An 11,016-nucleotide genomic window follows, 5' to 3' on the forward strand; every position below is an offset into this window, starting at 1 on the left:
GTGGATGGTGAATGACACTTGTGAAATTTGCAGCTATTTGCTTTGCAGTGCTTCCATCTCCATTCCTTTTGGAGTGATGGTTTCTCTTTTCCCATGCCTCCCCCCTTTCCTTCATCCTGGCAGTGGGAGATAAGCTGACAAGGTGCTTTCAGGAACTCTCTCAAGTGCTCCAAAATTCAGAAAAGTTCTTCTTTCAATATGTTAATATGTGTGTGTGTGTGTGTGTGTGTGTGTGAGAGAGAGAGAGAGAGAGAACTACAAAAAAAGAAGACGCAGCACTGGCCAGCTGCCGTGGAGACAGACATCTGTGAAGAGGTATCTGTGCAGAAACAGTCCAAGGGTTGGGGAAATCGTTCAAGATAAAGCAAAACCCTTTACCATGCTGGAGCTTTGTGCACAAACCAAAATGTGGTTTATGCACACTTCTAAACCTAAAATTTTCTAGCACTTTAATGTTTAATATTTAATTGGTCTTAGAAACTAGGCAGTACATTCATGTAGAATATTTAATATTTGCATGAAAATTTATAATGAAAATCAAATCTCTTCCCTTTCCTATGCCCCAGTCTAACAGGATCTTTGTTTGGAGACACTTTTTTTTTTTTTTTTAAATATGACTTTCAAGACAGTCCATGCATCAACCAGCACAGGATATATATCATTTTCTTCTCCTTTTAAATGCAAATGACAGCAAACTATGCATACTGTTTTATACTTAAATTTTTCATTACTTAGTATGTATCTTAGGGCTTCCCTGGTGGGTCAGTGATAAAGAATTCACCTGCCAATACAGTAGATTCAGGCTCTATCCCTGGGTCAGGAAGATCCCCTGGAGAAGGGAATGGCAACCCACTCTAGTATTCTTGCCTGGAGAATTCCATGGACGGAGGAGCCTGGCAGGCTACAGTTTATGGGGTCACAAAAGAGTCAGACATGACTTAGCGACTAGACAACAACAACCACTGTATATATCTTGGGGACTATTCCAGGACATAGAATTTTAGGATTTAGGTGCTGCCTTATTTTTTAATGGCTCTATGGCATTTATTCTACTGTATAAATGTGCCATCACTTGTTTAACAGGCTTTCTCTTGTTAGCGGTATTGACTGAACTGTGTTCCCTCAAGATCCACAAGTTGCAGTCCTGACCCCCAGACATATGAAATGTGATTGCATGTAGAGAGAGGGTTTTTAAACAGGTGTGTGCGTGCCCAGTTGCTTCAGTCGTGTCTGACTCTTTGCGACTCCATGGACAGAGGAGCCTGGCGGGCTAGTAGCTAGAGCTCCTCTGTCCATGGGATTCTCCAGGCAAGAATACTGGAGTGGGCTGCCATGCCCTCCTTCAGGGGATCTTCCTGACCCAGTGATCGAGCCCGCGGCTCATGTGTCTCCTGCATTGACATGCAAATTCTTTACCACTGAACCACCGGGGAAGCCCTTTGATACATATATATATGTGTGTGTGTGTGTGTGTGTGTATGCTGAAGCCCTATTTAGTTAAAAAAAAAAAACCCAAAACCAGGACATAAGGGAAAAAGAGATTATTTTAGATTATATAATGTTAAAATGGAGAGACCTGTAAAACGCCTCTGGCTTTAATCTCCTTGTTAGGCATATGAGGAAACTGCTCAGACAGGGTGAACATGAGCGGGGTGGACCACACCACAGCACACCATACCACACCACACCACACCATAACACAGCACACCATACCACAACACACCACACCACACCATAACACCACACCACACCATAACACCACACCACACCATAACACAGCACACCATACCACACCACACCATAACACAGCACACCATACCACACCACACCACACCATAACACACCATAACACACCACACCACACCATAACACACCACACCACACCCTAACACACCACACCACACCCTAACACACCATAACACACCACACCATAACACACCACACCACACCATAACACACCATAACACACCACACCACACCACAATACAACACACCTGGGTCTCCAGGTATCCTGTTGACATCATTTTTCACTATAACCTGACATTTATTTGGGGAAAATAAAGGGTGATTTTACTATGGGAAGATGGTTAAAGTATCGATATTACCATGGAGCCATTCTAAAATTAAGTAATGAAACCTCTCCCAAGAGGTTGTTTACAGATCTGAATTTCAAATATCAGTGTTTAAAATATGTAGTATTGTTCGTCAAACTCCAAAGCCAAATTTCTAGGAGCAGCTATAACTGCTCATCACTTTGACAATAAGCATTAGAGCTACTACTTTTCACGTGCCTGCTCTGTCAAACAACACCAGGTCCTTAAATACACTTTTTCTTTATCTAATTATGACTTAAACTTTTGTCTTTGGTTGCTTCATCTGTAAGCAGAAGACAGAAAGAGTGCCTACCTCCTACACAAGGTGGCTGTTAGGATGAAATGAGGTAATCCGTGCATAGTACTTAGCAATGTGCCTCACAGCATGTGATGCTTCATACGTGTTAGCTGTTATTGTTAGTATCTCATTTATTTCTCAAAAGAATACAGTGAGATACGTATTTTTGTCCTTATTATGGAGATGAGTAAACAAACTCATAAAGTTAAGTAACTTGCTGTTATATTGTTTATAATTTATTTTTATAACTTCATTATAGACAGTGTGATGCATCTGTGCATGTGAGATACACTTAATTACCCCCAGTGGTGGTTCGTTAACATCTAAAGCTCTCCCTCAGAAACCCACTCTCTGAAAATGGACTTTAAATATCATTATCTGTATTCTCATCAGAGCATCTGTTGATTAGTGTAAGAGATACTAGAAATAGGTTTTCATTGATGAAATGAGTGGCATCGAGAGGTATGTAGGCTAGGAAGACTGCTTAGTCATCTCTGCCCTTGTGGGAACAAAGTACAGAGCTGACTTGGCAAAGCCAGTGGCCCAGCACTTACTTCTGGGACCCTCACATTAACGGAAGGTTCTGTCCCTGGATCCATAAGAAGACTGGCTGATCCTGACTTCAGAACATGGTTGAGTTTGCCTTGATGCAAAAATCCTACAGGGGCACCAAGGGACCCCATCCACCTTCAGAAACACTCTGTGACTGTGTCTGTCCAGGTTGCTGGGAATGTCTGTGTGTCTGTCTGAGACTTGCTTTCATTGAAGCATAACCTGAGTAGCAGGTTATTGTGGGAGGAAACATAAAGCTCCCACCCACCTGTAGGAGTGGAGCCACTGGTACCCAGGGTGATGTTGGGTTGAATGGCCCGATTGTTGTGGATCATTTTACATCACTTTCTTGAAGCCGCACAGCATGTGGCAGAATTGAAAGTTCAGCCTGCTTGACTCTCAAGTGTGTGTCCTTAGCCGTCTCATCTCACCACCTGTTAATAGAAATGACCCAGGATACTTCTAATTACTCAGTTCAGGGTATTTCCATATAAAATGGTGAAAAAGTATTGTAAAATATTGATAGTTTCCCTGAGACAGCAGTTTCTCCACTTGGGCATCATGCATCTTGAAAGGTTCTATGATGAGCTTCAGGGTTCCAAGAATCACTGCAAGTTGTATGAACATTTTCGAGATATGTGAATATGCAGAGTTATTTTTTCATGATCAGAGTCCTAAGTTTCCTGCAGACTCTCAAAAGGGTCTGTCTATGACTTCACCCCTAGAAACATTTAGTTCTGCTTAAGAAAACCAGTTATGAACCTATCATCTGCCCTCTGAAGACATTTTCCCAGACATCAGCCCATAAATTTTCCTGAACAGTTTACAGTTAGAGGTAAATGGAAGGTGTCATTGTCCTCATTTTGCTTGGCAGGGAACGGAAGTGCCAAGGTTAAGCTGACTCAGCCCCAGGAGTCCTGATGCCCGGGCAGGCTCCGAAGCTGCTTTGGAGGAAGTCCTTTGCTACGTCCCTTATCTCTCTCTTGCAGCTCCTTGGTTGTGTGACTATCTGCTGGCCAGGCCCCTAACTTTCCTGGAAGTGCCTCCCATCTTTCTGCCTTGGTGCTTTCCTCTCATGCTGCTGGCTTTGCCTGGAAGCTTTCTAGTTCTTCCCACCCTGCATGGCCCAGCCAGAGCTCACCTGCTCAAAGCAGCTTCCCTGGCCAGCTTGCTAAAAGGGGCTCTTCTCTTATTCTGTATGAACCAAGCTTAAGTCTATGGAAGTCAGCAAAGCATTAGCCGTGGACTGCGTGGGTGGTATCTCATATTGGCTCATCTTAAACCATTACCTGCATGGTGTGTTTGTTGTCTGCATTTGCCAGGCCACAGCCATTGGTAGCCATCAGTATTGTGTGTCCCAGGCTCTGTCCTCACCTGCTGAGGCAGGTCCTTCAGCCTTCCTTGAGGTCACCTTTGTTTCCGAGGGTCCCCAGGGTGGCCATGTATGGTCTGAATCCCCTCCCTCCTGCACTGACTCTGGCCAGTGGTGAGGGCTCCTGCTGTGGCCCTGATCTCACAGAGCTCCAAGAACTTGCTGCTGCTGCCCGCTAAAGCCGCATTGCCCCAGGCTGCCCTGAATGGATGCTGCTCTGCATCTCTGTTCACACGTGGGGGCCTCTCAGTGACCGACCTGAACTGGCCTCCCAGATGAGTTCCAGGGTATCCTTTATCTCACCTCCGAGTTGTTCTTCGCTGCGTGGATCTAGAGCAGTGGGGCTTTGCTCCCAATGGCTTATGAATTTTAAGCTCAGTAGCTGTTTCCTGTTTTATTTGCTGTCCCTTTTTCCTAGAATTCATCTGGGAGTCCTTGGGGACTGTGCTTTCTGATTCTAGGGTCCCACCCCTGGTCTAAAGTATATTTGGTTCTGTCTTTCTCCTGGGGAGGGTTTTCCAGGAGACCATAGATAGCTACTGGATACAGTCTTTGCCTCATTCCTTCATAGAACCCTTGCAATGACCTTTTCTCCCTTTTTTTAAAAAATTACTTTTTAATTAAAATATAGTTGATTTACAATATTGTGTTGATTTATAATATTGTGTTAATTTCTGCTGTACAGAAAGTGACTCAGTCATACACATATATACATTCTTTTTTATATTATTCTCCATTATGGTTTATCTGTGGATATTGAATACAGTTAGTTTTCTGTGACAATAACCTTTGGAAGCCAATACTTTCCTGTGTCTGGGTGAAGTTAAAGCCCAGGGGGGGTGAAATAACTTGCTAAGGTTGCCCAGAAAAGTAGTGGTAGAACCAGGCTCCCTGATTCTTAGCCTAGTGCTTCTTTCTCAGATGGCCTTCCAGCTCTCTCTCTCTTTTTAAACCCCAAATATCTCTTTTTTTCAAATGAAATTGTTCAAGAAGTGCAACATGTGAAACAAATATGGCTGGACCTTCCCTAGATGAAAACAGGATGAATGTGGGGCTTTCTACAGCTCAGCTGCCCCTTCCTCAAGGGCAGCTTGGCCCCAAGCTTTGTCTGAGGAAGTATTCCCAAAACACTGCTGCCAGGGTACCCAGTATTACCAAGAACACTGACGAGCTGTCTATTCCATCAAAAAAGGACATTTCCCACCCTGAAGGGACGCACAGTCATTTTCATACAGGCCAGTCAGGAACACAGTTTTATCTGGTGCTGATTTATTCTTTCTCTTCCCTGCCCCTCCCCACCCACCACCTCTACTTCTCCTGAGTCACATCTCCAGCGCCCTGTGTTTAATCTCTCAGTTATCCCTTCTACCCTGCTAGCTCCTTGAGCTGAGATGCTTTCATCCTGGCAGGTGATCACCACAAGCCTTAAGGAGTGGTAAAAAGAGATGGACAAGTCATCGGAGGCCCTAAGGCTGCTTTAGGTGACGTTCGTTCAATTTCACTGTCTCTCCTGCTGAGCTTCAGGCTTTCCATTCAGGCTCATGAATGCCACGCCTGGGGCATTCCAGCTGAGCTGTCTGAAGCTGAGCCAGGGTTTGTAGATGGCTGGAGAAACTATGTGCTGAAGCAGCAAGACCCCTGTGCTGTCATCCTGTTGGATGACACCCCAGGAGCCTCAGCCAGACCTTGTATGACCAGGTGCTGCGATGGTCTGCCCTGGGTGGTGAAAAATGTGAGGGGAGTGAGCAGCAGCCCGAAGCCCTCTCCCTCCCCGCCTGAGCTGGGAGTGACTGCAGGATGAGCAGGCATCAAGGGTTCAGGGTAGACTTGCCAGAGTGAGAGAGGTATGTATGAGCCGCTGAGAATGACTCATGGGCTTTCCACCTGATTCTGGAATGTTGGCCCTTCCTGGTTACGCTCTAGGAGATGTTCAATTCTAGTAAAACCTCCCCAGGAGCCACATGCTGCCAACTCCACACTGTTCCTGTTTTCCAGATAGGCAGAAATAAGGCTGTAGAAGGGAAGCTGGATTCCAAAGTGAAACTTAGGGACACTTCCCTGTTTCTGGTGAGGATTCTGGTTAAAATGGCTATTGACACAGGGGATACTGTGTCAAGAGTGTGAGTCTTCCTGAAACAGCACATTTTGTGACTGATGGCTATTCCCATGGCCCCTTTCCAGAAGGCAGCTCTGCTTTGTGATGAGTAACCATAACTCACATTTCCATAGCAGTTTATAGTTCCAGAAGCTCTTTCCAATATATGTCAAACAGGGTCCAGGGCAGGTAACAATAACCACTTTAGAAGTTTAGGCAGAAAGAGATTTAGTATAGAGAATCGGGGGCTTAGAAGAAACAGTCTTCAGGCTGGTCTTCCACGAATGACTACCAGAGCTGGATCCCAGAAATGGCTCTACCCAGGGAGCGTCTACTTCTGCCACCATCAGGAAGCCAGTCCAAGAAATTTTGGCTCTAAGAATATAATTCATTGTAAATTGGAGATCAGAACTCTTGGCTCTAGTTCCAGTTTTGCTCTGTGCTAGCAGAATGTGTACCTCATGCCTTCTTAAGTTTCTAAATCCAAGTCGTTTGAAAATGGAGTCTGGAAACTAGGTTTTTATCTTTCCAGCCTCTGTGATAGAGAAAGGCACACTAGAAAACTGGATTGATGCGTCGACTCTGTATCTGCCATCCCATACTACTTCTCAGTATTCACGGGAAATCTGAACGTGACAGAGGAAGTGATAGTCTCATTTATTTAGCACATAAAGAAAGAGGGTGTGGTGGTGAGGCTAGAAGGAGAAAAACAGGGAGATGCAAGGGTCAGGAACTGTTGAAGTGAGGTTTGTGTTGAGCAAATGAAGTTTGTGTTGAGCTCTAGAGAATGCGAGGGCTAGAATGCATCAACTAGATGAAGGGTTGAGCAGGAACTGCATTCCGGGCAGGAATAGCAGGCTTGTGTTCTGAGACTAGAGGGAGTGTGAGACAAGTGCAGAATTGAAAGCACATACCTGTGGGGCAGGGAGAAGGACGCAGAATGAGGCTGGAGAAGCACCAGGGACAGGCAGGCAAGACCCGTACGCCCCATTGAGAAATTTGCCTTTGTCCTGAGAGCAGCAGGAGGGAGATGTTGGAAGGGTGTGTGGGACCTGATTGTGTTTAATTTTGAAAAGGTGACTGACTGCAATGAGTGTCCTAATACCACACCCAGATTCACTTAATTTGCCGCCAAACTATCACTCTTACTTAGTACTAAAGGGGTTTATTTTCGTACCATCCTCATTCTTTCATTCCAAGCAACAGGAGAAAAACAAGAAGAGGTCTACAAATCTGGGATGGTATTTATAGGGGTTTTACATTTGTGTAAATAAAAGCCTCTGGGAGAAACCATTAATTTCCTTTGTAGCTGCTTTAGGATGTTGGGAGTGGGGGCAGGACTCGGTGTGTGCTGTTGACACGTTTCTACATATTGTTCTGTAGGTGGAGCTCGACAAGGTGTGGAAATGAATCAGCAGGCGAGGTCTCTGACGGTGCCTCTGATCCTGTAGAAATGGGCAGTGCTGGGCTGCCTCGGCTTCCCTCAGGGAGAGCTTGGTGGAGGGTGGGTCTCTTCTCACTGACCAGCCACTCATGGGCTTGGTAGCTAATGGTCAGGGCCTGTTTCAAAGAGATTAAAGATCAGAAATTTAAAAAACAGACTGATTGTACACCAAAAAGGCCACATGTTTTAACAGAATTGGCCCCTGAGAGTTCCAGGACTCAACTTCCTCCAGAACTCTTCCTTCCCAATGGAACTCAGCTCTGTTAGCACCTTCCTCCAAGGAGGGTTTGGCAGACTCACCTCCATGGAGACTGAGTCTCCTCACCAGGTTCGAGCTTCTTGAAGGAAGAGATTATACCTTTCACAAGTGTTTGTATTCCCTACAATGTTGGTTGTGGTTGGTTTATGGTCTGAGCTGAAAGTGTTCACAGATCCTGAGATTCTTGACCTTCTTTGGGTCATGGGGCCATGGGATAGGATGCTCATGAACCCAAGTTGGAAACCTTTGCTTAGAGGAAACCTTCCGCAGAACATCTCGGTAGTGAACCGCTTGCTGGTTCTCTCGAGCCTGTACACTGAGGGGTTGTCCACACTGGCCCAAGACCAATGGCGGGATGCAGGAGATATGCTTGGTGAGGTTCCCCTGGAAGGAGCTGCAGTCCTTGTGGGCACCACCTCCCCTTCCTGCAGAGGCGTGCAGAGCCAGAGCTGGTCTGCAGATGCGTTACACGACAGAGTGTTAACAACCATTCAACTGTGTGAACCAAAGACACTGATGCTCATTGCTTGCTCTTCGTTTCTTTTATGGGTTTCCCAGAGAAATTGCTAAGGTGGGGAGCCCTGTGTGGCTCATGTGCTGATGTGGCTCACACATCAGCTGGCTGCCTTCCAAAGCCACGGTTGCCCACCCAGGGAAAGCACTGGATTGTGGCATTTGGGGGTCTCTGTATGAGCAGCTAGAGTGTGTTAGGCTTGGTGCTCTGAAGCTCACTTCCGTGTTCATTTGGAGCCCCCTCTGGCCTTCTCTACTTCTCCATCTATAGCTACCCAGTAGAAATAGAAACTCAGGAGAATCATTTCTGTTTATATTTAGGGAGTTCTTAAAGAAATAAATACCAAGAATTCAAAGCATTACCCATTTTTTCCATTAAAAATGATAATGATGAAGTGATAAATGATGCATGAAATAAAGCACAATGGGCAGATAGTGTCTTCAAATTCATAGAAACAGAAGGGAAATCGGTGGTTACTAGTGCTGGGTGGGAATGGAGAAAGGAGAGCTTTGTTTTTGAGTACAGAGGTCCACTTTGGGGAGATGAAAAGTTCTGGGGATGGGTGTGGATGCTCTTCATGCCACTGAACGATACACTTAAAAATGGTTAGAATGGTAAGTTTTATGTAATGTATATTTTGCCACAATAGAAAACAGCCACTGTGAACAGAATTGCCTCAGTAAGAGACCCGAAACTTGTCGAGTTTTAGCTTGGGGCTGTGTGTGTATTTATATTAAAAGTAACCAGTTTCCTGAAAACATATAACCTGCTCCTGGCCCCAAGGCTCTTTTCCTGTGCTTTTGTGCATCCTGAAGCTGTCTCCACCGTGTGTTGGTCAGGAAGTGGGTGACTCATGGGGTGTTTATGACAGATCTCTGAGTCACACACATACACACACACACTCACACTCTCTCTCACACACACAAACACACGCACAAGTCACCTCTCCCAGAGGCTTCAAAGACACGCAGGGATTTGGACGCTGCTGGAGAAATTGCCTGGGGCAGGCAGGAGGTGGCCAGCTGCCTGTTGCCAGGTGCATTCCTGAGCAACCTCTCCTGTGCCTTAGTAGTAAACGGAGGCTGTGGCTGCAGCTCCCAGCCCCAGGCCCAGTGTTGCTCCTCTTGGGGTCTCTCTCTTAAGGTCAGCCTGAATGGTGGCAGCAGTGAAAGCAGCTGGGACTGGAAGCGCCTGGCGCTGCTGGCTGCCATGGGCCGCGCCTGTTTTGTGGGCCTCTGCACATTGCAGTGAGTGATGCTGGGTGGAGACTCACAAGATGGCAGGTGTGGCATGGGTGCCATGGTCAGGGTAATCACAGGGCTGGTCCGACATCTTCCTGGTGCTCCTGAATTGGTTTGGGAGCTACTCAGCTTCATACAGAAGTGGAGGAGTGAGCGGGACATTAGCAGACCTGGGCTTAGACTAGACTCTTCCTAGCTCCTCTAGTTACCATGGTAAACCACTTAAGTGTTCCAGCCTCGGTTTCCTCCTAGATCAGGACTGCCTGGCACACATCTCCCAAGCCACCTATCCTCCTGCATCCACAGCAGACCCCACTCACTGCTCACACACTCTCCCCGAGCCTAGATGCTCTCTCATGGTCCTTCCCACACAGCCCTCTTGCACCTCTTTCAGTGAATTGGAGTTAGCATTTCAGATGACACCTTTTTGCTTCATGAGGTTGGCTCTCGATTCTGACTTAGAATCACTGAAGGGCATTTACAAAATACGGATGTCTGAACCCTACCTGTATGGGTTCTGATTTAATTGGTCTGGGACAATCCCCAGGCGTTAATGTATTTTAAAGCTCCCCACGTGATTCTGTTGTGTAGCCAGGATTGAGGGGCACTGGTTCGATGGTCACTGAGAGCTCATATCCAAGCCTCTATGTACAAATGTTGGCATTAAGATGGCAATGTAACTAGGCCAGTTAGGCCACACTCTGGTGGCAGGAATATAAGGTTGAGATCCAGGAGATGGGATTCTTGTTTATAGTGTTCACTCATCATTCACTGTGATCTTGACTGAATTACTTATTCTTTTTGAGCTTTAGATTCCACACGTATAAACTGGGAGTAATAATCTCTTGAGCTTCCTATGTCACCATATTTTAGGATGTTGTTATGGTAAAAGACAAATGAGAAAAGTACGACATCAAGTGTTACATAAATTATTCCCTTCTAATAACCCCAAGTGCCCCCGATACTGTTTTACAATCTTGAAATAAAAAATTGAATTTATGTTTTAAGAGGATTTTGTGAAGATCGAGTGAGATAAAATACACAACAGCACCCAGTGTGATGCCTGGCAGGTGTGCAATAAACGCTCGTTTAGAAATTTTGGTGGAGATTAGTGCAACACTACATCACACATGGAGTTTTATGTGCCT

At 45.7% G+C, this 11,016-nt stretch overlaps 1 protein-coding gene across 1 annotated transcript in view; it reads right to left on the reverse strand.

Moving 5' to 3' along the window:
* The window catches only part of DLX2 (distal-less homeobox 2), a 109,414-nt gene extending 99,455 nt beyond the window's left edge, over positions 1-9,959 (reverse strand). Inside the window, exons 1-2 of the mRNA XM_010843848.1 lie at positions 9,901-9,959; positions 8,375-8,567 (exon numbers count right to left, since the gene is read on the reverse strand). Coding sequence (XP_010842150.1) covers positions 8,375-8,567; positions 9,901-9,959 — 252 coding nt within the window. The remainder of the gene's footprint in view (positions 1-8,374; positions 8,568-9,900) is intronic.
* Between the last annotated feature and the right edge of the window lie 1,057 nt (positions 9,960-11,016).

Source organism: Bison bison, unplaced genomic scaffold (assembly GCF_000754665.1).
Source record: "Bison bison bison isolate TAMUID 2011002044 unplaced genomic scaffold, Bison_UMD1.0 scf7180017864190, whole genome shotgun sequence".
In the NCBI taxonomy this organism is placed as follows: domain Eukaryota; kingdom Metazoa; phylum Chordata; class Mammalia; order Artiodactyla; family Bovidae; genus Bison; species Bison bison.